This window comes from Glossina fuscipes, unplaced genomic scaffold, assembly GCF_014805625.2.
Source record: "Glossina fuscipes isolate IAEA_lab_2018 unplaced genomic scaffold, Yale_Gfus_2 28, whole genome shotgun sequence".
In the NCBI taxonomy this organism is placed as follows: Eukaryota; Metazoa; Arthropoda; class Insecta; order Diptera; family Glossinidae; genus Glossina; species Glossina fuscipes.
In genome coordinates, this window is record NW_023998423.1 from 9,929,981 (window position 1) to 9,957,564 (window position 27,584).

At 33.1% G+C, this 27,584-nt stretch overlaps 1 protein-coding gene and 1 long non-coding RNA gene across 6 annotated transcripts in view; one reads left to right on the forward strand and one right to left on the reverse strand.

Annotated features, from left to right (window-relative positions):
• Positions 1-27,584, forward strand: part of LOC119636565 (synaptic vesicular amine transporter-like) — a 44,731-nt gene that overhangs the window by 7,482 nt on the left and 9,665 nt on the right. For 2 of the 5 annotated variants that reach the window (XM_038031967.1, XM_038031970.1), the window contains one exon: positions 15,670-16,186. In XM_038031967.1, coding sequence (XP_037887895.1) covers positions 15,688-16,186 — 499 coding nt within the window. In that variant the 5' untranslated portion in view covers positions 15,670-15,687. Of the gene's footprint in view, positions 1-4,874; positions 5,152-11,347; positions 11,832-15,464; positions 15,485-15,669; positions 16,187-27,584 lie in introns of those variants that run through there. The other 3 variants (XM_038031969.1, XM_038031968.1, XM_038031971.1) reach the window with 3 other exon arrangements.
• Positions 797-22,791, reverse strand: LOC119636567. Its single transcript, XR_005247154.1, has 4 exons — positions 22,780-22,791; positions 15,233-15,235; positions 10,943-10,948; positions 797-1,343 (listed from the first exon to the last, which is right to left on the reverse strand). It is a non-coding gene; the product is annotated as an uncharacterized LOC119636567 (long non-coding RNA).

Genomic DNA, 27,584 nt, shown 5'->3' on the forward strand with positions numbered 1-27,584 from the left:
GATTTTCTTTAATACTTAAATGTGTGTTCGATAACCTCAACAACTCTCTGGTATCTTCTCTTCCATCCGAAAATTATTGCTTTGCAGCTATTGTCGGAGCTTTTCCCGTTAAGTGGTTTTGTTTCGCTGGCAAGGGATGGTTTCCGGTGTCTCCCTACAAAGGATGCCAATCAGCGTTCAATTCTAACGTCAAAGAAAACATCCTCCAATAACCTTTAGTATAGTATACCGTTGACTGCAATCAGCACAAACCTAAGTTATGAACAATTTGGCGGGTTTTCCATTGCATATGCACCATGGCAGTTCAACTGAACCTTAAATCGATAAGAACGTGTGCTGCGTTACAATTCAATTTTCTAGAATCTTAGTAATGATTTCAGTTAATATTTCACTCCTGCGTAGGCTTCTAATAACTGTAAGTACTTTCTCAACAAATGATACAGTTTTCACATCTCCTATATTTTATTTTGCTATAATGCGTAGAATAAGAATGATCTTGAGGAAAATTGTAGCAAATAGATCCGATATCTAATAAAATATACAATTTAAGGCCAATTCAGAAATCCTTCTCTTTGTAGAAATTATAATAATAATATAATAAACATTATACATACATTGCATGAGAGAACATCTCTCATATGAAGAGAAAATAATAACGAGCCCAATGAATGACATGAAGTTGTAATATTAATAAAAAAGAGAGAATCGTAAACGCATAAAGCCAAACACTGAACAAATATTAATATACAAAAAATTTCGAAGGTAATAGTAATAGTAATTTCGTAAAATTTAGAAAGACAGGTAGATTATGTTAAAGGAAAATACCAATTATAACAATGTGTCGAATACTTAAGTAAAACATTTTGGTTTTGAAAATTTGAAAAAGATTACAGCTGTTTGTTTAATATGGACGATGTACGATTTGTTGTGTTAAGAGATTGTGTTAATAAATTTTTGTTTTTTCTTTTTTTAATCACACAAGTTTTCTTTCTTTACTTTCTTTGCTTCGGAGAACAACAAAGCTTCAAAGGCAAAGTCAGTATAACTGTAGTGCTTTTAAAACAAATTCAAAAAACACTTCTGGTAACCTAACTTCACATTTTACATGCTCCGTATGCTCTGTTTCGTTCAAAGTTTACAAAAAAAAAAAAAGCAAAAAAGAAAAACATTAAATTTAAAAATTTAAAAGCTCATGTAGCCACGTGAATTCGAGCGGCGCCGAGCGCAAAGGTAAGAAACCAAAACAATCATAATTAAAGCAACCAAAGCAATGCCAACTGCAATAGGCACCACGTCCGAAGTCTCGGTGCTATCGCAATCGCGAGCTGCCGAAAAACCAGTTTCTTTGAGTCATTTTCGAAACTTAGTTAATTTCCGCGACTCTGCCATTAATTAACTTCCGATCAAGTTGACGTCCGTTAAAGTGAATCTGAAATCAAATACGTGAAGAGTTTCACAAAATCGATTGAACTTAAATAATAGGAATTTTTGCGCGACATCACTTTCTAAGCCAACAGGGCATAAAGGCACGTTCGGTACAACAGGCAAAGCCAGGTGTTCCTGCTCTACCTCGCCCCAATGATAAGACGTGTATACGTTAAATCGTATTCAATGAACTAGATAATCTCCACTCTCATTATTATCGTGTAAGAGATAACACGCCCAAAAATGAATTCGCAATAGATCTGTTGACTAATTGTTTGATGATGTTTACAATGTAACCTAATCTAGCGCCTTAGTAATATTCTTAGTACATTGCCCTTCGATCTTGTTAAGATCAAGGCTGTGAAAATACATTTTTTTTTTTTTTTTTTTTTTCTTTGTGAAATATTTATTAATGAAGTAAGAATTGAAATGAAAGTAATTTAATTAATTATAACATTTGTATTAAAGTATTTATAAATTAAAATACAAACGATGTGAACTAATAACAAAGATTTCTATTGTCTTTGAACTATAATTCAATTTTAATTGCATCTGAGATTTGATGAATAATATTGTTATGTATAGGAAATCAAATAGTGCTCGTCGTGCCGACATTGTTGCGGTAAGGCATTAATAAATAACACGTCCTTGCAGACAAATGTAAATGCAGTACTGAAGCAAAAACTTTTCGAATTATAAGATTTTACTTAGACTTTTAGTGCCAATATGCCTTAGAAAAGTGTTTGTATGAATTCGTTACGAGTTTTCTATGATCAGTTAGTAAGTAAAACAACGAGATAAAATAACATATATATATACGTAAGAAAGTTTAGTCGCTAAGGTCAGGAATACAATGTTTATTAAAGACCTTTATTAAACACCCATACATACGTAATTGAACTGAAATGTTAATTTGAAACTGAATTGATGTCGAACTGAAAATTCGATTCGATAAAATAAAGTGACTAATATTGAATGAAAAAGTGTTAGCAAACTCTCATAATATTGCCGAGAGAAAAAGTCTTACCTTAATTAAAATATTGTCTTATTAAAGGGTAAGACTTACCCAATTTTATAAATATTAGATAAACTAAATTTAACTAAATATATTTTAATTTACACGGAATTGACTTACATACAATTTTGAAGCACTAGATATTTGTTTAATTCAAAAATTCAAAAAATATTCCAAGTTTTTGTATCCAAGATTACTTGCAATCCAAGGTACATAAAGGAATTTAAGTAGACATAGATTTCTTTTGTTCGTTCGATTCAAAATCATTTTCTATGCCAAGTTAAACCTATCTGTCCGTCTGACTACTCCTTTCTACCCACGCCTTCTGGTATTCATCCAGTAGGTCGCAATTTTTCAAATATTTCTACGAAATTCGCTAAAGTGTTTTGGCAAGAAGAAAAACAGATTGGATCGGACTATTTTCACTACCACTCTTAACATGACTTCTTTTTTTACATGAAAGAAAAAATTACGAATATTCGCTAAGCAGCAATATTGCTGATGTGAAAAATTTAGATCGAATGAACCAATTTGTGGAACACTCTCTCATATTCTCGTTCCTACGAAAAGCAGACCTGCATATAGGAAGAAGATTCAAATTTAAATTTATTATAAATAATATTTTATATTAAAAATTTATCCATAAAATAATTTGGCACAAAAGTAAACTATGTCAAATTTGCACCAAGTAGGATTGTGTTTTAAACCCAGGTCCCACATTCGCCAACCTTCTTGTCGTGTATTTTGTATAATATTTGAAGAATAATAATGCTTTTCGTCGCACTCTAATACAAAATTCGGATAAACAATTCAGAAAGAATGTTGTAGAACGTTTAAACCAATCCGCGTTTTTTTTTCTTGGCTTCACTTTTGTAAAATACATGAACAGATATGTATATGTTTCTTGTTTACTACTGGCCTGAAACCAAGTCACACCAAGACATCATATGCAGGACTATGCCGATTTGCAGTAGTTCTGTAGAATGAATTGAACTCAACCCATAGAGAGTTAAATTTATGCAGTGATTTCTAGATAAAGTGTGGCAAAGATATCCGTAATAATATCTTTGACAAGAAACTTAATTTTTCCAAATTTCGAAGACCTCCCCTCAGGTTTTGGGGACTCTCCCGTATAAGTAAGCAAGTGGGAAATAGGTAGTTCATGACACAAGTATTGAAGGTGAAGCATTCCCTTAGACGAAAGGACGTAAGGGATTTAATAGTCAGCTTTGTCTAACTATAATATTTGTACCGACTTTCTATTCGTAATACTCATGACGTATAGCTTTTATTGCACAATGAGTCTATAATGTAGAGCAGAAAGAAAAAATTTTGCCTATCTGCCTGGAATTTCTTCGTATTGTATTGCGAAATGATTGGCTCCGTGCTTACTTCTTTGCCTTGCATATGCGTTGACGATCATTCAACTATAAAGTTAAACTTGTTAATAAATCACAAAAATTAATAAATTACGCTCTCAACTGAAACGTGTTGGTCTATGAACTTTTTTTCCCTGACCCAAAAGCACAATATTAACTACAGATCTCGACTTCGTTATTAGAGCCCTAATCGAAAGAAGAACATAATACACATAAAAAATAAACAAACATATATACACGTATATACATCTATACATATACGGCGTTAGCTTGCGAGTTCATTTAGCCATTCATCCATTCAGTCATCAGTCTTCTAGTCTGTGATTGTTGCTGATACTCTCGCGACATATATATATATGCATATACGAGGTCAAGTTTTCAACTTCACCTATTCATTCATCCATCTGTTTCCCAGTCTGTGACTGTTGCTGCATGCCTTCCGCGCATAAATCTTGCGATAGAAAGCTGCAGCTTAGCCTTAGATTCTTAAGACTAGGTCGGTCTTCGAAATGACAATTCATGGAAGGACGTTGACCTCAAATTTTGTAAAAATAGTAAGCTTTTCACATCTGAAAGTTCCTAGCGAAAAAAGGTTTAAGCAAAAAAATTTCAGTTTGATTGATTACTAAAACGCTTTTATTTGCAATTTTTATAGTTTCGCTTGAGTCGGTAAGTTTTTCAGATTTTTTATTTACTGCATTGCAATTGAAATTCAGGTCAGCCCCCAAATATCGCCTAATATTCCCGCGCTCTATTACATAAATTCATTATGATGATGTGAATTCATAAGCTAAGTGAATTTGATTTTTGCAAACTCATTCTATCGCAGATCGTAGCACTGAAAGCGTAATTTAGTGAAATTTCTTATTAATCTGAATTTCAAATTATTCTGCGGTGTGCGTTATGCATTGAAGGCAAAAAGAAAAAAAAAATAATAAAAAAAATAATAATAATAATAACGATTGTAAGTTATAATAAAATTTGTTATTTAAATTTCAAAGTGAAGGCAAAAATATACAAATATTTTATTTATTAACTATGAAATAAATGAAACATCTTTCAGTTGAGTTTAAGATCGCTTTTTCTTAAGATCGTATCCGATAAGGTAGACGCAGTGCTTTAACACGCAATATATGAAAAAAAAAATAACATAAAAAAATTCATAACCAAATGTAAATAAATATTTTTCTCGCTTTTCAAGTTTTATACAAAATAAACGATTAAAAAGAATTAAATCGTAGAGTGAACGCGAAATATGATATTAGATAACTAATTAGAAAAAAAAAACGCAGATAAATTATTTGGAAAAATTCGTCAAAAAGTATTAAACAAGTAAGCAAATATAAACTTGCTCCTCTCATCACAAGAAATCTTTTCTCATTAATAAGCGGATTATAACTATTTTTGTTAAATAATCTTTTTTTTTTTTGTATCTTGATATCTTCATATTCTCGCTGCAAAGCATCGTCATCTTATTTAACAAGCGGCTTACTAATAACAATGTAGACTGCTTTTCATTTGTTCATTGGCAAGACTTTGACTCCAATTATTCTCAGTTCATCGGTGTTAACAGACATTTCAACTCCTGATCCTGGACTAGACACACTTGGATAGATCGGCAGAAACTCTTGGTAGCTAATGTTCAGTTTGAGACAGTTCGTAAGTGCTAAGTTCAATGAGATTGTTGATCTCGAGCGCATCTCTTTAAGACAAATCATGGCTCAATTAGACCGCCAACGCAAACTTTACGCACAAATGTCACTGGCTGTGTTTGAATAATTTTCTCTTAGAAGAGAAATGTTTAGAGTAATTTTGTTTAAAAAATGCTTAACCTCGGTTATGCGTTTCTAGCATTCAATCAGCGAATGTATCTGAAAACTCTATCGTCTTTACTTGTCAAATGTCATCCAAATGACAAATACTTCTTGACCGTGCGTGAAAGTGGAATGAACTATAAATGCTTCATGTCAATTGCGACAACCAGAAAACGATTTGAGAGATATATTAAGTTAGACGAAAGATGAGGAAAAGCCATCGAATGATGCATTTCACGACAGGGAAGTTGGTTATCCACGTTACACGATAAGCATTAGGAGATGAATTCCTGGTTCGTTTTTCTCGAAAGTGTTTCAATTTTCAACTTCTACTCAAAACAGATTCTGTAGTCCATTTCTCATAAGCCGCATAATTGTTATAAAAATTCTACTCAGAGCAGATTTGGTAGATTCTCTGTACTGGGCAAATTTTTAGCTTTGTACTCATTAACAAAGCTTGGACGCCTAAACCTTCAATAAGCGCACAGATTAAAATCAATCGATCCTTGTCCGTCCGTCCATACTTCCCTGGATGTCTTTATGGTGAGCAATCTTCCGATCGTCACAATTAAGAGAACGCCTTCAAACTTGGCAAAATCCTGGAAATCTTGTAATCTTGTCATTTAAAAACAAAACATTCAAGAGTTTAAGACCTTCGAGGAATTGTCTTACTTCCATTGACTTTTCGAATATTAAAACAAAAGTGTAATGAGTTCTGTTATCTGTAGTATGAAAACCAGATCACAGATGCCTTTTTTTTCTTTTTTACGTACATATGTAATGAAAGTCGAATTTTTAATTTGATTTAGTATTAAAAGTGAAATTGTGTAAACTCGGAAGCTTTCAAAGAAACTTGGGCAGTTATGATTCGCTCATCCAATTCAATATCAGCAGAGAAGTAAATAAAAAAACTTGATTTATTGATTTCAAAAACGTACAGTATATCGGATTTCAATCTTTTCCCCAAACAGCCAGCTGAAGCTCCCTAAGTCGATGTATTTTCGCATCGGATGAATCAACAAACGGTTGAATGCTTATGCCTTCCGAATATATTTGCTTCAAGATCTTAGTCCAATAGCACTTACAACCCGGCATTGACAGTTATGGTTTAAAATTTTCTTCAAATTCAAGTTTAATTTTTGTAGTATTTTAAAAGGCACTATGCGCGGCACATCTAAGTTTTTTAATAATCTTTTCATGTTTATCCTTACAAAACTGCTATATTCCAAGTCACGAAAATAGTTATTAAAATGTCAACGAAAATAATTTAAAAAAAAAAAAAAACTCCACCATATCATATATAAATGTATTAGGTGCTTGCAAAAATTTTAATCAACGATTTCTACAGCTAAAAAAGAAGAAATGGGAAACGCCAGTCTACATAACGGTTGAATTCGATGGTTGCGATATTCCTCTACATAAAATAATAGTTTTCCATTTAATATCATTGACTTATTCCGTGGCACGCCAAAGCTAATCATGGAGCGCTCGGAATTTTTCTTCTGCTGCTCAAACCAACTAAACGCATTTATGCCATTTCTTGGTGGATTGTTGCAAGAGTTGTCGAGGATACCCTATTGCAGCTCGAATGCAAAGTTTTGCAGCACCCAGCGTAATCACTAAACTTGACGCCTTCTCTTCACTACTTGTGCAGATCGATGTAGCATGGCTTGGCTGGACTGCGGTTCCGCAAAGTTGAAGAAGTGCGAAAACAGATCGGTGGGTGGATCGCTGCCAAACCAATATAAGTTCTTTCGGTATGATTTCGCCATGCTACCAAAAATATTGTCAAATGTTGTAGAAAATGATGGAAATTGTTCTGGTTAATATACAGTGTACCAGTTTTTCTCAATCGAAATAAATGATCAAAATTTTTGCAAGTACCTAATACAAAAAATTTTTGAGCTCAAATCTATGGTAGTTAATTATCAAATCAAAATTATGTTTTTTTTTTTTTTTTTTATATATACATATATCTCAGTAAATCAGCGAATAATTGTTTTGTTAAGAATACAACGCACACGAACATTTCAGCTCTTAATCAGTAATGAATTTGATAATTTAGAATGCTTTCATACCATCATTGTAAAGAAAAACACATTCGATGGCAGTACGAAATATACGTGGGCAGCGAACAAGCTGGTCACTTACAGTGAAACGCCCTCAAACAAATAAAATTGAAAACAATTAGTAAACAATAAAAATGCAATGAACGTAAGTAAATTGCAAAGATAATGAAATTTGTATAGAGTTTTTTTTTATTTATTTATTTTTATTTATTTTATTTTGAATTTTTTATTTTTAGTTCTTTTGTTTACATATTTGAAAGCATAAGCATTTGTTTGGTTTTCCCATAATTTTTAACAAATATGGGACATAATAATATATCAATCAAGTCTCACAATTACCTTTACGTGCATATTTTCAAAATTAATATCGAATTTTATATCATATTTAATGCATTGTCGTTGTTGCTGTTTTTTGCATACATAGGCGTAAGAGAAAAAAATTCCATTTTTGTTTCTAAGACTTATGCTATTCAATTGCAAATTAATATATGCCGGTTGAAAATAGATGCGCTATGCTTGCATCCTCCAAGGTGTCGCTAACAGAAATTTGTAGAAAATTGACATAAGGTTTTGAAGTATGGATAACTGAATTTTAACCCGAACATATTTATCTTGAAGACGATACACGTGAAGCGAAAAGCGCTTATTACAATATTGTAGTGTCGACGGCATCCTTACTTTCTTCTGCCATAGGCATCCCAGGAGAACATGTACTTGAAAAAATTCTTTCCTTGTTCTCAATGCGAATCAAAAGCAAAAGGGGCGAGTGCAGAATTGATTGAGTGAAATAATGATTTTGTACTTTGCATATGAGTAATTGACGATTACAAAGCTCAAAGAAAGTCAGAAGAAATATAGTAGCACGACCTCGAAGAGACAAGCGATAATGTGTTACTTAATTATGAAAAGAATTTTAGTAAGAAATTTCACCTCTAGTTTTCTGAAAAACTGTAGCACATTTTAAAACTTACCTGTCGAGTCTGAAATTTTAATTTTCATTTTTTTGAAAGTCGTTAGTTTGTTTGCCTGAAAATCCATAGGTTGATAATTTTTGTATTATTGACTATGTGTTAATATAAAAAGAGAGTTTTTCTTTGCATTCAATAGAGGGTAAGTCTAACCTCTCTCAATAGAGAGAAAAGCAAATAGTTTTAAAAAAAGAAATTGTTTTTATTAATTACTTTTCTAAATTAAACGAGCCAACGAATACACAAGAAGAGGCCGGCAACGCAAAGAAAGATATTTTTACAATACTTTCATTCTCCGTTTTTTACGGACAATAAGTTGAGAAACCCAATGAGAGATTTGAAGTGCGATTTGTAGCCATGCAAATCTACATATAGCAAACTTTGTACCGGTAAAGCATTTAGCAAGAAATTATAAAGAACGTAAATAAATAGTTTTTGTGGACTTTTCTGTTTAACGTCACGCAGATGAATCTACACGTTTTGAAGCGGCTTTCGAAGTTGCTTCTCTTAATACAATTGTCTTTTTGAGTTGCCTGTCAACCTACACATTTTCTACTGTCCCCCTCGTCTGCATAAGGTACGTAAAATAAATTCTTTGTATTAAAATGGTTGCTCCGTAAGACATAGACGACGCTGTCATTTTCTCCGCACATAGTCCAGACATCGGGGTTTGTATGGCATAAGTTGCAAGTACTTGCAAACTATCCTACAGTGTACGTCACTATGTAATGGTATCGATGTCATTTACGGTAATGCCTTTTTTTGCTAGCGCTATGGAACAAGCTATGGAACAGCTAGAACACGATCTTGAAGACGGGTAGACCCTTCAGAACTTCGTTCGGTGGAATAGGAAACGGATCATCAGAGCCATTTATGGGCAAAGGAACTGGATAAGAGATTTTGCTTCATGACAAGCCTCCGTCCATGAGCAACAAAAGCAACAGACGAAGTGATTTTCAACTTGGTCTGGGAACATATGCCGATAGCCGCGAGATATTCTCTAAATCTGTCAATGCAGTCCTATTCAACAGATCAGCAGCTTTGCAAAGTTGAACATATGCGAAAATGGGCAGATGCCTCTTTCATCTTGGAAGCACCAAGTTTTTACTTTGAGGGCATCTGATAGAAGGCAAAAGATGGTGAATGTTATGATTGTAAGGCTTTATGCAAATTAAGAATTTTATCAAATATAAGATGGAATTTGTTAGCACACCTATCAATGTCAATCTATAACTTAAGCAGAAACTAAACAAAAAATAACAAAAACCATCAAATCATCACAATTTTATTGAAACTAAATTAAAATGCATGAGAATACCTGGCTACTTGTATACCAAATTAAGTGATCGACAGTTTTGCCGTACTTTCGGTTCTATATTTACTCACTAGAACGGAAAAATTACAATGGCGAACAAGTAAAAAAAAAATAATTACCAATCGCCACCTAGCGAACATTTCTAATCCATGCAAGGCAGTTGGTAGCATAAGCTGTGTCTTCCTTAAATATAATCAATCGGTTTGCTTCTTCATTTTCTATATAATAATTAATTAATTAGTAAGTAATTAAATGAAAAATTTTGGTTTAATGCAAACGTCAGTGATTCCACTTAATGTTGTTGAAAACGTCGGTGGAAAGAACAAAGGCTTGCTAATTAAAAATCTACCTATTTCTACGCTGGCTATAAATTCCTCAGGCATCGCTTGAGAAACACAGGCATCCTCGAGATCGATTCATGCAGATGTTACCAAGGGACGAGCGGAACGTCTTCGTCATATGCTATGTGAATGCGGCGCCTTCTCTCGATTCAAACACCAAGTATTTGATGAACATAGCGCCAGTCTCCACGTTGTGCTCCAAACTAACGAAAATGACGGAATTCATAAAAATCCTAAAAATGAAGAGCTAGAGGCACGGGCATGTACAATAGATCGTCTAGGTCCTGATATGGGATGCCCATCAAGTAATAATAATAATGATAATAACAATTAAGTCCGCCGCAGTAAAGCGATAAAAATTTCCAATCTTAGCTTTATATCTACAGCGCCATAGCGCGTTTCATTTTAAGGCAAAAAAAAAATCACTCATTGCGAGTTTTCAAAGCAAACCCATTTCTCTTCAATTCTCAACTAAAACGTATAAATTTTTATATACAATGTACAGGCACTTATTATGCTGACGTACCGTCAATGATACTTGTTGTTGATATAGATCGTGTGATATTCACAACTACAATGCATAGTTTGCATGAATACAAAGCTATGCTTAAATTACTGTTAGCTTTCTATTTTTTATTTTCCTACACATTTTCAATAAGAAAAATATTCTCTTCTATTTAAGCCGAATATTCAAATACCTTACAATGGTGGGGTGGGGTGGGGTGGGGGTGGGAAAATGGATTTTATTTAATTACTTTATTTTAAGTGTAAGCATAAGAATCGTTAAACAACGGCAAACAATTATTTATTTATAGATGAAAAAAATTTTAATTAGACTCGATCTGATCTCATTTTAAATATTTTCAGATATATGTTTAGATATAAAAAAAAACTAAATCGTATGCAAGTAATGCATAATGAAGTGAAAGTACTTTCTGTCATTGTAGGCGAAAATGTATATTTTATATTTTCCTTCAAGAGGCTGTTTGGTTTTAGTAAGAGTTTGTCATTAAGCGCGACACGAAAACCAAGTGAAATAACGTTTACACATTTCAAAAATTTTAGTATCAAAGCCGATGACAAGTGCTAACAAGACGTTTGTTTAAGAATAGCAATTAATATTAATTTATTTTTAGTTAAAAGCAAAACGTGTGCAATTATAACTAAAAATTACTTACTTACTTACTTATTTTTACTCGTAGACTGCCAACCAAAAGAAGGAAATGTTTTCTTTAAAAAGAAAGAAAGGAAAATAAGCGCAAAATTTGATTACGATTCAATAGAAATTTAATGAAATTTTCTAAAAAGTGTTTTGTTTTTTTTTTTTTTTTTATTTCTCTCCTCCATTTAATTAACTACAAGTGTACACACATTGTTACTACATATTAAATATAATAATCACTTATGCTCCTCTTATACATTCTGTATATGATAAAGAGCAATGCAATACTCATACGCCTAGTTTGCTATATTTCGGTTGCCTTAAAATCAAGTTAACGCTAAAAGTACGTAAAATATTGTGTGTTTTTTTTTTTTTTATAACTATAAGAAGAAAAGGAAAATGAAGAAGAAGAAGAAGATGAAGAAGAGGAAAAATTTACTCAATCGACAAGTTATGTGCACTCTATTGACGCTATAAATGAAAATTAAGTTATAATCTAATATGGAAATTCAATTATCTTTGAAAATGAAACGAAATGAATTTATAAAGAGTGATATGAAGAGAGTGTTGGTTGCTGGCTGCTGGTTGTTGATTGTTGTTGTTGTTGTTGTTGTTGTTGTTCTTACCGGAAGAACATTATAAATTGTATGACATAGACAAGCAATTGATATATTTAACGAACGAAAAGAACGCCTGACTTAGGCTTGAGAATTCTTTGAAAACACAAGCGACACAAATTGCAGCTAACGAAACTAAAGAGAGGGGGAAAAAATAATTGCGCGATAAATACATTAATGAAGAAAATTTGTTTAAATTGATTTAAAACATCTTTTACATTATAATTGTATTATTATTAATTATTCGATAACTCATAAGTACCGAGCCGAGTTATTTTTATAATGCTTTTTGTTTGCCTTAAATTACAAATCGCTGCACAATTAATCGATCCGCGAAAGTCTAATAATTTCCTTCATATCATTTGTGGTGTTTGAAAATAGGCAGCCCAGTCCATGATGTCCGTACGTCCAGCTTATCGTTGAATCTCCTGCACGCATTCGATTAAACTAAAACGTAAAGTTGATATCTTCTCAGACCGATGTTCTAAAACTGAACTCTATCTAATTTTGCGCTTAAGTGTAACCTTAACAACAAGCTAGGATGGATTTGACAAAATGTGGAAAGTTTCATTTTAATCCATTTTCTTCGCCCAATGGGCACATGTGTGAGCTAAATTCACCCAGAAGTCTGAAAATAATTTCAATTAATACCGTTCAGTACTGTTTTTTTTTATTTAAGAAATTTTTACAATTCTACGAATTGTAATAAAAAGCAATATCTCTCCACAAGAGATCATTAGTCATTTTCGGCGTACCCAATGCAAATGTCATCTTTAAGAACATATCGACAATGCAGAGAAAAACTTCGGTGCATTTAGTGGAAGGACAAAAATCCAAAACTTTTTATATTGCACTGCAGAGTAGAGTTTCAGCTCAGTGGACTGGATCATCACCAACCTAAACGAATAATGACTACAAAGTTTTCTATCTAAATGTAGATCGTAAGCTAAGGTACAATTTCGTGCTGAAAAAGAAGTAAGAAAATCATTAACATGTTATATAAGATAACTTTATCAACACCACTACAGTTGCCTATATACAAACGAGAAAAGTATAAATTTCCACCTATGGCAAGAATGCCAGATACCGCCCACTTAATACAAAGAAGAAAATTAAAAATAAAATATATACATATATATGTGTTTACTGAATATTATTATATATTATATAGTATAGTATATATATATTATTATATACAAATATATATATATATATATATATATATATATATCCTATATATAATTATATATATATATGTATATATATTATCATATATTAGCAGTATATATATATATATATATATATTTTTTTTTTATTGAATAGCTTTATGTACTTAAGCTATTCAAAATTGAATTCGCAAAAAAACGCTTTTTCAATAGGAATAGTTATTAGAAGTTCCATATATCGATAATAAATTCAAGTAAGGTAATTAACCTTTCCGGAAAACATCTTCCTAAATGAGTGGAAACGTGTTCCATTGACTCTATAGCACAAGTAATATTCAACAATTGAAGCGTTTAGAAAATTTATCACCATTTAATTACATATGCATACAAAGTACATTTAGTAGTTTACAATAAGCTACACCTTCAACAGTAAATATTTTATTTTTTGCACATTTTATGCATTTATGGCAGCAACTTTATAATACCGAATCAACGCAATTGAAAAAATATCAAATGTTTTAAAGCAATTAGAAAAATGTTTAATAATCTTATTAACATAAAATAATCCGAGAATCGGCTTTGACTAAATCAATAAAAAGTTATTTAAGATATCACCATGGGATTGGGTTATGCGTATCTTCGCATTAATCTCGTGTGTGTGTAGTATCGAAAAATAGAAGCCAGAGACTTCATAAAGCAATTGTGCACTTATTTGCATCAAGATATTTAAGCATTGTCTTCCCCTCTATCCGTTCGCCCCATGTTGCCGCTGAACAAATTAAAACCGAAATTAAAATGGAAAGTTCAAGCTTTACATTCTTAGTTGAAATGCTAAGGTCATGATGCATTGACACTAATCGTCGCAGACGCTGCTGAAAAGCTAAAACACACCGCAACAAATCAAAATTTATTGTAGAATTATTACCGGCAGAATGAATGAAAAAACGATACGTTTTATACGTGCTTCCTTATGGTTGTGTCAGTTCAAGATTTGTCATAAGCTGCTTATCCGCTTAATTCCTGAGTATATATTTCATGAACCATGCTTCGTGTATACATCTATTCCTCGCTTTACAATGCCGATGGGTTGCTTATAAAATTGTGACGTCGAAAATGGAAATAAAACAAGTATAAAAACATATGTATATATACGCGTATATCATATCTAATGTAATATATAGAAAATGATGATATTATTATCATTATCATATAGACTAAATAAAATAAATTCTTAACCTAAAAAATAAAGCAAATTGCGCGCTAGCACCATAGTTTATTGTCTCTACTTCAGAAAAAAAAAAAAAATTACATGTTAGTGAAGGTTCAGAGTATGTAATAAATGAAAACTTTAGGCAATCACAGAATGTGCTTTATTGTAAGGACTGGTTGCAGATTGGAGTAGAGAGTACTTTAGGGTGCGTTGCAACAGTATGGTCAAGCCGAATGTTCGCAAATGTTTTGATCTTAATTTTGTTAATAACAGTTGAACTAGGTGAGGATTAACAAAGCAGTAGTGCCGATGTCAACAATGCTAATTTGTTTCCATAATGTTCTCTTTAAGTTTCCTTCCAATTTTCTTTTGAAGGTCCATCTTTTCCGTGATATCGTCCATAATTAGCTGTTCATAAGCAGCAAACTATGCCCCTCTATTGGTTTCCCAATTGCCCAATAAATTGACATGAGTAAGCACCGAAAGAGTTCTAATTTTATCACCGCATGTTGTAGTTTTATCGAAGGTTACCGGTTAGCTCTCAACAAAGACAAAGTATCAGTGAGAATAACAGTTTTGAGTTGATGATGAGTACGGTTCATAACTCGAAGGATGGCCCTGCCTCGGACCATCATTAAATATCGTACATTATGTTAAAGTTGCACGCTTAACAAACTTTTCAAAATAGGTGGTTATATGGGAAGGGGGTGCGCATAGCGTTCCTCCCTGGATATAAATTGTCAAAAATTACGATCTTAAGGTTGAACGCAGGAAAACAAGACGGACGAACGGACAGACAACAAACATAACGAAAGTGAAGTCTGTCGCAACTCCTCTTAAATGTGCAGTAAATCCGCTTTAACTTAATATACTTTTGTGCCAGAAGTGGTTTGGGATATGAAAAAAAAAAAAAAACTCGAGCTGATTTCAACGTTCAGGATTGTATACTAAATTTATTTCGCAAATTTTTCTGTTTTTTAGGTAGTTCGCTGAAAATAGTTACGTAAGTTAGCGGTAAATATTGCGGGATGAGTAAAATTAATTCACCAATTTGAATGGATCTCCGATCAATATTTTTGGTTACCTAATACTTTCATACAATACATTCTAAGAAGTGTACATTTAAGTCTATTATAAAACAACATTCATTTATTTATGTAAAATTTTGATGGATTTTTCCGCTTGCAGTAATAATTTCATAACGCAATGCAATCGATTGATTCTGGTGGTGAGTTGAAAGAACAAAACAATACCACCGTAACAACTTCAACAACAAGTCACAACGAATCGACCACATCTTTCACTACCAACAACACAACATCGACGAACTCAACAGCACTCAATAACGATACAATCAGTAAAAATCCATTCAAGCAACAGCCTCTTAATCAACGGCATCATCACTCGCAGCATCAACAGCATAATGGCAGCGCAGATGCTGAGCGCGGGGACGGCAGTAACTATACCGGAATTTTGGGTGTCGGAACACCTGCCGCCTCCACAAACAACAATCGCCAAACAAAAATGACAACAACGCCGTCACCCATACCGCCTCCAGATGATCATAGGCAAGAAGATTACCGAGCGGCCGGGTCGTGGGCTGCCTTCAAAAACTGGATGATACAATGGCGTGGTTCAAGACGTTTAGTATTAGTTATAGTGGCCATTGCTTTATTGTTGGATAACATGCTGCTAACTACAGTCGGTAAGTCGAAAATAACAACAAACGACCAAGTAAAACTTGAGCAATAAACTTGCATTCGTCTTAAAATAAGTTTGAAATGCTTCCACATCTGAACAGAAAATGTCCTTTTAAATTAATTCGATTTAATATATCCCCCATCCGCAAATATGATTTACATTTCAGGAGATAAACGTCCATAAACAGTACTTTTATCTAGAAATCCCTTCCTTTTAACATTCCATGTAATGACAGCGCACATAGCGTAACATATGATGAACGAGACAATAATAGAAAGTATTATTGATATCTTGGCAAAGTAAAATGCAAAGAGAATAAAGAAAAACTTTTATCCGCCTTAGGGCACGTGTCTAATATACACCACTATAAAAGGACATTGGTCGATCGGGATCATTTTTAAACTAGCCTATTAAATAGCTGTGACAAATATTTTTACCGGATTTCATATAAATACTACTCAGGAATTCGATAATTGCAATTCATTTATAGGCGGGCTTATGCCCATTTTTCACTGAAAATTTTGGTGGCCATGGTAAAGATTTGTATACAATGCCTAGTCAACAAATTGTAAGTTCTAGTTTTTTGGCCCATTGTCGATATAGCGTTCGGCAGGCTCATGTCTATTTTCAAATTTGATCTGTTGCCATCAATTAAGAATGCATAACACAACCGAAAGGCGGACGGGCGGACGGACAAATAAACTAATAAAAATATGTATTTATTTATTTTCTATATAAATAAATTTGCAAAGTATGCATTTAAAGGCCGCCGGATAACTTAGATCATATGCTCGCTCATACTGAAGATTCTACCGCACCTGAGATTTGAACCCGCGATCCTTTCCCTACTCATTCGGATATTAAATATTAATTATTACGTCTACAATGTGTATTTCGAGATACTACAAATGAACGGACAAATCTACTGCATGTATTTATGACCATACCATCTCAAATTTTTTTCAAAAACTACAAATATCTATCGAAACAATTTACTTTTCTGCATTTCCTGTGCAGAAAAAAATTGGTTTTCTTCGTGCAAAAAATAATCTTCATTTTTTTACCGTATTATTTATGCAAAAATATGTTATCAAGCAAAAAAAATATCTTTCGTGCAAAAAAAATTTTTCGTGCAAAAAAAATTTTTCGTGCAAAAAAAATTTTTCGTGCAAAAAACCCTTTGAGAAACTATATACTTAAAGGCGCAGCGTTCCACCTTTAAGTATTATTAAAATAGTGATAGATTTAGAAATACAATTATTCCTACTAAGAGAATATCGACTTAAAGATATTTTTATATAGAAAAAGGGCGCACCAATTATACTAAAGGAAACTATTTTCTTTCTTAATTAATGTTTGTCTCCAATCCACGCCAGTATATTCTTTGGGTTCCATTTATCAAGAATTATCCAAGGTTGGCCAGTGTATGGACCACTATTTGTAACGAAACTTGCTTCTCGGATTAAGTTTTCTATTTTTTCCATTCTTTCCTGTGAAACCAAAACTCTCTAACTATTGATTTCATCATGGAACTTTTTGAATTTTTACAAATGCTATCATTTGTGTGTTACATGTACATGAATGGACGATTATTATTCCCTTTGGGGCACATTCATTATCCTTTGCTGATACGATTTATTTTCTTTGCTAATTTTCATTTGTCAAGTGGCACTCATTTATCCGCACCATGTTGTGTGTTATGAATAAAGGGCGGCTAGTTAGAGCTGTTGTAGACATTCGACAAGTAATCAAACTTTAAGTGCTATTTGTCTAACACACACGCACATTTGTATTATTTATTTGATGTAAAGGCAGCAGAACGCAAAGTACGAGTTTATGTTGGAATCAATTAAATAAGCACTAGACAACGACATTCAAATAACCAGAGGAAAAGTGGAAAACAAATCGATTTCTAGCAATGCTAGGCATTCATGTATGCTCATAATAGAAGGACATCAAATTGGAAAATGCACTAAAGTGCTTCGGAAGGAAAAAGAATTTCAAAGCATGTCAAGAAACTCTTAAGAAACGCCTACGAAGAAGCTAACGCAAACTTTATGAGAAAAAAGTTAAATGGAAAATTTTATGACACAGAGACTATGAGAGGTATTATTACGAGTTCCATTTTAAGGTCATAAGCGCTTTCCCCTTAAAACCTAAACCTTGACAAATGTTCCGTCAATTGTTTTCCGATAAGCAATTTGAAAGAGAAAAACTTATATAGCAAACGGGACGTTTTTAATTTCAGTTTGGGGATTTCGACAGCAAACCTTTTAGTCGGGCCAATGAATGCGATCATAAATAGTTATGTTTGCCTTGGTCCAACATATATAAGCAAGTACCTTAGAATGTTATGCTAATCAAAAATATATGTTTGTTATGGGGTTATTGCTGCACAACTAATATTCCCATCTTTCTTTGGTCTACGGTCACAATACGACCTTTTTATAGCTCTTATGCCTTTCACCACTTGTTGCGGGTATAATATCGAGAAGAACTTATGACAGACTCATTTTTATTATGCCGACCAGCGTAATTTTTATTAAGCTTTTTTTACTAAGCTTGTCTGCCTGTTTCTCTGTTCACCTAAGTTACATGTAGCAAACTTTTTAAATATTTTGGCAAAATTTTGTTTTATTGGTTCAGGGAAAAATTTGATTGGAAATGAATTGGATCTGATCATTTATTCGACCATGCCCCACAAAATGGCTTATTATGAAAAATTCGTTATATGAGCAAAGTCGTCAATAAAATTCTCTAAGTAATAAGATTTTTCCTTATTAAATTGACGTGAAAACTTTTGATTAGATGAGCCAATTTTTTGAACCAGCTACCAGAAAACCGTTCCCAAAGAAATTAAGCCTTTATACAGGAAATAGCTCTAATTTTTAATATTTTGTATAAAAAATACAACCATAATACTAATATGCTATAAAAACTAGTATTATGAAATTTGCACCACGTAGGTATACCTATTTTGCCCCGGCCCCCATAAGGGTTATCATCAGAAATAAACTTTTATTTACCGAAAGGATTTAATTTTCAGTGTTCTATGACGAACACAAGAGAAACATAATAACTTAACTTAATATTCATCAATTTGGACCAGGTCCGTTCAGCTTTTGAGCCCCTCCTTAGTAACGATATAGATTATGTAATTTATCTTTACCTAGCACGTGTCTTAACCTGTAAATAAATTTAATCAAAACAAGAATAAAGTAAACACGAGCTAAATTTTTTATCAAAATTTATGATCTTCTCCTACATAACTGAATGCGCGAACCTCTTGTGAAATATTTAGAATCGACACAACCAGTATTACTATCTTATGGAAAAAAGACTAATATATAATACACCCGCCTGATATGGTGCTGGAGATAGCTCGAAATTCATCAACAACATCCACTTTCCGTTCAGTATATGGCACAAGTTTGAATATCCTCGGAAAAAAATTTGCAAGATGCAGCTCTAAATACCGCAGCGCCAGGGAAAGAATCAAGGTATCGAAGACTAAGTCTAATGCTCTTAACAAGAAATCGTACTAAACAAAATTTGAAATATTTTCATTAGCAAACTATCAACTTTGGGCAAAAATATTTCAAAATTAGGATGAATCGATGTAATCTCTTATTGAAGGTCTTGATACCGATCTTGAGGCTTACCGATGCCATTTTAATTAACCAAAATTTTAAAAATTTTCATTTTTTTCTATTTTATCTTTACATGATGAGCACAGAAAATTCGTCTTAGTCCTTGAGAAAGAAAAGAAAGACTCTTAAGTAAAGGGTAGAGTGTGAAGACTTTTGTGAAGAAATAAAAAAAAATCTCTTTCAAACCTAACAATAGCAATATAATCTTCAAATAGTAGATATTTTTTGTGTACGTGTGTTTTTCACACAAAGAAAGCGCACAAGTGGAAGAGAATTCTTTTACTTGGCTTCAAGAACAACTTGTTGAAACACACAAAGTCAAAACAGTCAGATACGCGAATATACACATATACGTTATGCGACAAAAGTGTAAACATTCCCCATAGATATTACAAACTTTATTGCGTACAGACCTATGCGAATTTAAAAGTCGCAAAGTAAATATTTTTATATCTATTATCAGTGATTCCTTTATTCAAAGCTTGTTATGGTTAAAAATGTGCTTCAGATATCCCACAAGTTATTTTGAATTGATTTACGATTCTAGATTGCTTTAGCCCGTTCGTTATCGTTTGTAGGATCTTTCGACTTGCAAAAGTTAAGACGGATGCTTAAAATGTAATGGAAGGTCCACTAGCTCAAGATCATCTAATCCCACGTCCAGAATAGGAATCGATTCTCTTCTTCGAGTTGGATAATTGAAGATGTTCTCTTGATTGAGTTTATAAGTTGCTAGCCAGATATTTTCCAATTTTTGCCTTATCATCAGTGAAATCCGTTAATATAGGAAATGGATTGGAATACGATTTCAAGCCATCTTCCCCTGCGTTTCGTAAAGGTCTGCTAGGAATGTAAACACTTTGCATCACCCCTCTATTTGCTTCGACTTTCATCCCTTCCAACGGTGAAAAGAAAAAAGTAAGAAAAGGTTTGTCTTCGCGAATGTTACAAACGTAATAACAAATTTGTTATACCGCTAATGTGACGTAAAGCGAAAATGAGAGAACTTTAATGGAGTTTTTTCCTGAGATAGACACCCTTATTTTATTATGTACATACACACACACTTGCACTCTCGAAATACGAACTTTCTTAGCGTTAGAACGAAGAATAATGGAGAAAAAATGAAAATCAAAACTGTAACCGCCAGAGCAAGCAATCACCTTAAGTGGCCGCATTTAAGATAAATCAAACATTTAGAAAGAAAAAGAGACTTTCCTTCTTTTATAAACTCCATCCATCATCCATCCATATGTATTTACTTAGTGTACTTTTATCGTTTCCTTACATTTATTTAGAAAGATTTCTTTACTTGACTTCAGAAATGATTCAAATGATTAGTGTGCTAGAAAGTGTTACTGCACGATGTTAATTTTCCACTTTATTATAATGCCAGTGAATCATATGTCATTAAATTAATTTTCTATTCTTCAAGTTTAAATGTTATAAGAATTTCCTAAGAAAGAAAGAATGAAAAAATCTTTCCTTGAAAGAAAAGCAAAGAAATTTATAGATATATTAATAGACGGATAGAGTAAATTGTTTCGCATATCCTTGCAAGCCCAAATGTTTAAAAAATTGACAATAATAATAATAAAATAAATGAATAGGAAAAAAATAAAGTAAATCAATAATATGTAACATAAAACGTAATAATATGAAATAATTACTTAAAATAAAATTACATATAAATACATACTAGTACTAATGCAATATATAATGTAATATAATATTATAACAATGATGTAAACAAAGGGTATAAAAAATATAAAAAAAAAGAACTATGCTACATACTTGGCTCTTCACTCATATCTATCTATCTGTCTATCTATCAATCGAAAATCAATCTACAAAGATGTGTTATCTGAATACAGTCAGATCATGTATCTTCTGAATAAGACAGTATTCAATAATCGCAACTCATTCTCTAGGTAAAGCAACTACAAGTGACAAGTCATGGCGGAATCTAAAATTTGAACCAAATGTTCAAAGTGACCGCTACAAGTGTCAGTGGAAGGACGGGGGTTCAAAAATTGCCTTAGCCTGTTCAAAGTTTTCATACGAGTATAGAATGCCCAAACACTACTACTTAGCCACTTTTGTCGAGAAATTTTAACGACTTCCCAAAATATATACGGAGTGGCCGAAAAAATGAACCAATTCGAACGATTTTCAATAGCGTTCGTTGTCACTGCACCAAATTTCATCAAAATATCTCAGAAATTGCGACATACAGCTTGAACACAAATTTACAAGGTTAGACATCGGACGGACATAGGGACAGACAGACTTAAATCGATTCAGAATTATTTCGTTGTAATAGAAGTGGGGTCTATTTTAAGCCCTTTGGCGTATTGCGTACTTACTGCACAAACTTAATATAACTCGTACCGCAAATGGTGTAGGGTATAATTATAAGAAGTAAAACGTGATTACTTTAGGAAAATTATAAGAAGCAAAGCACTGTAGATTAAAAACTTCTACTTGCCAAACTCTATTACGCACAAGGGGCCTTGGGCTACTGTGACTTACAAAACGCTATAGAACTCGCAAAGCACAATCACTTCCGAAACATTGTGACCGACAAAATTCTCTGACTTGCAGGACAGTGTTGTTTGGAAAACACTCCAATAAGCAAAACACTGCACCATGCAGAAGGGCCGCAACCGGCGGAAATTATATCGAGGTTGTACTTCAGTTTATTCGAAAGTTCATCCCAGAAATAGATTCCATCGAACCATGTTTATGTATTCCTTTCAGGTCACTATTTACGTAACTTTTTTAGGGATGTCTATTTACTTCTTAAAAATTGTTAAAAGTTCATAGACCTTTTGATATATTTTGTGGAATTTGATCAACGATTTTTATTATTTTGCACATTAAATGCAATTGATTACCATTTATATGTAACAATAGTTTATAAAACTAAATATCGCACATAATTTACTACAAATTATCTTAATATTACAAGAAACGGAGTAAAAAAAAAAAAAAAAGCTGCGAAAAATAGTAAAACATATAATTGACATGCAAATGTTAACAAATTTTCTGAGCTCAAATTGCCTGACATTTGTTGATTTGGTACAACCGAACAGCAATAAATGAATCATTTTCCAAGAAGGTTCGAAGTACAACTCTACACTACCGGCAATTGTTGTGATAATAAAAAAAACAAAAAGCAGGGAAATAAAAAACAAAAGCTCAACCGACTTGCGTGACCTTTAAATAAACATTAATATCGAAGTTCTTTGTTGAATTTTATACTAACTACTCAAGATAGTCAACATGTTAATTTTGTCAATCATTACGCAACCGTTTAAAAGTGTGCGGCGAAAACGCTAGGAGCTGTGTAAGATTCCCTGCATAGGAAGCTAACGCTCATTAGAGCCAGTTCATTAGAAATGCCTTATCGTAAATACATGCTTTTATATATCTGCTTCGAAGGATGAGATAGAAAGCTGAAATATAGCATTTATATTCTTACCTAGACATGCTTTCTAGGTAAGAAGAAGTTAATGAAATTCGTCTTCAATTGAACTCCTTAATGCCCATTAGTAGTTTATATGCGATATTTGATTTCAAGATAGAACGAAAGTCACGTTACTCACGCCTTGTGTTTAATTTTGTACATCACTTATAGTTGTCATTGGTGATCGTCGGAAGTGGAAAAATTGATATAAATTTGTAAAAAAAGCTTTAATAGTCTGACTGCGACTTCTAAGAACCGGAAGATAAACTAATACCTAAACGATTTTATTCGAGCGGCCTACAAGCTGTCATAAAGTAGAAACGACCTGTTAGATCTACGAACACAACTCCTAGATGCCTAAGAAGAAATTAAAGCAAGGAAAATTTACAAGCTTCAGGTTCGGAATCTAAAACCTATAACAAATATCGATTTAAAATTTCCGATCAATGCTTGCAATATTGCTCAACGTTCAGTTCGCAACACAATCAGATGAAATAATTACGACCTTTATATGTTAGCTGAAGATAGAAGGTATCCAAGATTCGCGTTAAACAAAGTATAACATTCTCCTTGGTACTTTTCTTCTGTGGCAATGTTAAAAAAAGACATACAAAATGAAAGTTTTGACAAAGTAAATTTATGAAAAGAAATATTGAAAGTATTACGCAAGATAGATTCCATTTTAAGGCAGGATATTATTAAAACTTTTTAAACAAGTTATTGTCATTTCAAATTCAACTCTCTATAAGGAAGCAACGAAAAGAAGTTTTAAGAAAAACCAAAGAAAATGTCTGATGAAAGACGGAATTTAACAACATTGTCTTCCGTTGAACAGCATTCCAAGCAAAAGGATATCAAAACTTTAAAAGCATCGAAAAGTCAAGATTCCGCTTCGTTTGACTTAACGGAAGAAGGCTCAATACAAAATGAAAACAAAACTATAAGACCTCAAATGAGTTTTGAGGAACGTTACACATCCATAATACAAGAAAATATATTCGAAAATACTATTAATCGTGAAGCGGTGCAACGACAAATGCAAAATTTTTTCCCAGGCACTCGTACATTAAAAAAAACAGAGAAAATCAACAACGAGCCACCAATTGATGTGAAAACTGACTTTGAGTGAATGTTTAATTCATTAAAAACATTTTGGAATTGCGATAAATTCATCGATAAGCAATGCATGAGACTAAAGTGAAAATATTAATTTTAAATCCCTAAAGGCTTTATCATTATGGATTTTATTGCCTGCATTCGTTCATTTGAATATATCTTACATTTCAGTAAAGTTTTATAAAGCACTCGATGAACAACTAAAATAAAGTGATGGCTTTCTTTTCTAACCGACCACGTAACTTTGCGGAATCATTCGGTCTAACTATTATGATGCTACGAATATCGGGCTTATTTCCTTACTATTTTGAACATGCTGAAGCACGACTTCGCTGGTGTTGGAAAGGATTTGGATTCACGTTATTACACTTGACGATATATACATACGTGAATATATCTTCTTTAGCTGCCAACTGGCGGGATTATTCGCAACCGATGATTGGTCACTCATCGTTAACAGTTTTTGGTAATCTCGCCTTACGTTTAACGGGAATTTTAATGACTTTTTGCATTTTCCTTCTACTGTTTCGCAAAAATAAGGCCATAGTTAATTCTGTTAGCCTTTTCACCAAAATCTTGGATGAATTAATTCTATTGGACATCAATGTTGCTAAAGTTTTAAATCAAGTATATTATTTAAGTCTTGCTTTTACCTTTAGCTGGGCTGTTTTATTAGTTTTCACAGCTTGGCATTCTATATATTTTTATCAGTATATAACGCTTAAAAAGCCCGAAATAAAATATTATTTAGTGGTGACATTAACAAATTTCTACAAAAGTATGTTCATGTATTATATGGTAGTAGAACTATTCTCTTTGTATATGATGTCGAAGGAGTTGAATAAGTTTCTAAACGATTTACAAGAAAACTATCAACGCGATAACGAACGTGAACGAGCTCGGAAATATGCTTGGTCATCAAAATAATTTAAATTAAATTTAAATCCATTTATAATTGTAAGATAATTAACAAACGATTTAATGTAAATTAAATATTACAAAATTAATTGAATTCGTAAAATAAAAATGTTTGAAATAATTCTCTTACTATTTAGTTAGGTTTTTCTGAACGGTTACATTTCTAAGAATTATTGCAATAAAACACAAAAGAACATAAATGACAAACTGTCTCTCTCTCTCTCGCTGTCTCCCTTTCTCTCTTCATCTAAATCTCTCTACCCATCTCCATCTCTCTGGTTCTCTCTCTTTCCCCCCTCTTCTCCTCTCTCACTGTCACCCGCTCTCTCTATCGATCAACGTATAGATCTCTCTCTCTCTCTCGTACGATCTACCTATCTATCCATCTACCTATCTATCCATCTACCTATCTCTCTCGATCCCTCTCTCCCTCTCTCTCCCTCTCTCTTTTTCCCCCTCTCCACCACTCTGTCTATATCCCGCACTCTGTATCGATCTATATATAGATCTCTCTCTCTCTGTCCCCGTCTCTCTGTCCCTCTATCGAACTATCTATCGACCTATCTATCTCTCTCTCTCTATCGATCTCTGTCTCCCTCTCCCTCTCTCTCTCTCTATTCAGCCCTCTGTCTATCGCCCCCTCTCTCGTATGATCTATCTATCTATCCACCTATCTATCTCTCTCTCTCTCTATCTATCTATCTCTCTTTCCCTCTCTCCCCCTCTCTGCCTGTATCCCGCTCTCTGTATCAATCTATAACTACATCTGTCTCTCTCTATCCCTGTCTCTCCGTCCCTCTATCAAACTATCTAACGACCTATCTTCCTCTCTCTCTCCGTCTCTACCCCTCTCTCTATCGCCACCACTCCCTTTCGCCTTCTCTTTCTATCGATCTATCTATCTGCCTATCCGTCTATCTATCCATCTCTATCTCTCTCTACCTCTATCTCTCTCTTGGCACGAATCGTGGACCTAAAAGTTTTTATTAATTATGGCCAGATCAATAAGCTGATCACGACTTTTTTACTTTTAGATTTCTTTATGCCAATTTTTCAATCAACATTTTCTATGTTCTTGGTAAAAGTAACCACATATTGAATTTTCGGCTAATGTTTCCCATTTTTTAATTCTTTAACTTTTGTGGGAACATAGTTTTCTAACTGAACTAAATATATTTGCATCCAATCTTGTATTTCAACAGATGACGAAAATTGTTAAAGTGATATAAAATTATACGTTGGTCACGAATATATACAAACCATAAAGTATCTTAGTGATTTCTTATTTCTTATTGCAAATAATGAAAACTCGAAGTAAGTGTATATTCCTCTTCCTCCAGTTTTGCCTAATTGAGTGGCACTTCTATCCAATAAAAACAATTCATTATTACGATAAAAGTTATAGACTATAATTTCATAACATTTGACGGCATAAAATCATTTCTTCCTATATTGGAAATAGGGAATTTTAAAAATTGTATCAGGTGCTCGTACGACATCGTCGCGTAAACCCTTGCATTACGCTAAATTGCGATACACTAAAACAGTTATAAAGCCTCAATTTGCAGATTACATCGTGTAATTATCCCAACCATCAAACACAGTGAAACAGAGGATATTTTCACAGAGATGCCTTTCTCCTATCACAATAAGCCTTCATGTTTTTTCTCCTAATTTTCCTCAGGTACTCAACAATAGGTATAAATTATTCGAGTTACGTATCTCTTCATTTATGCGTTGCGAGAATTTCACCACAGTTAGAGGTAACCGGCCGTGCTTATCTATGCCCGCCATTTGACCGATTGGACAGCTTTTCAAAAAATTCGAACAGACCTTTACACCGTATAAGTCCCTTTCTGCTTCAAATGTCACGACTATAAACGAACAGCAGTATTCGAAATATGTGCTTGTTCGAATCGATTTGAACGGCATATCTCCTTGTGTATTTGTCAAAATAGACGTCAAAATAGACCAATTATCAACGCAAAGCTATTCAAATAGTAAATTTAAATCTGTTTTGGTAAGATACCGCGATGAAGTGAGACCGAATAAGGAAAACAACAATTCCAATTGAAAAATTGTGCATAAATGCGAGTTGTCATATTTAGCGGAGTCGGCCGTAAGGCTATGTACTGTAATTCTATGCGAAGAAATTGGCCGTTTGGTGTTTACGTAGACGCCCACTTTTTTTTTCAATAACCGAGAAGGATTCCTATGGTTCCGGCAGCTGCAATAGGGTTCCGCAAGGC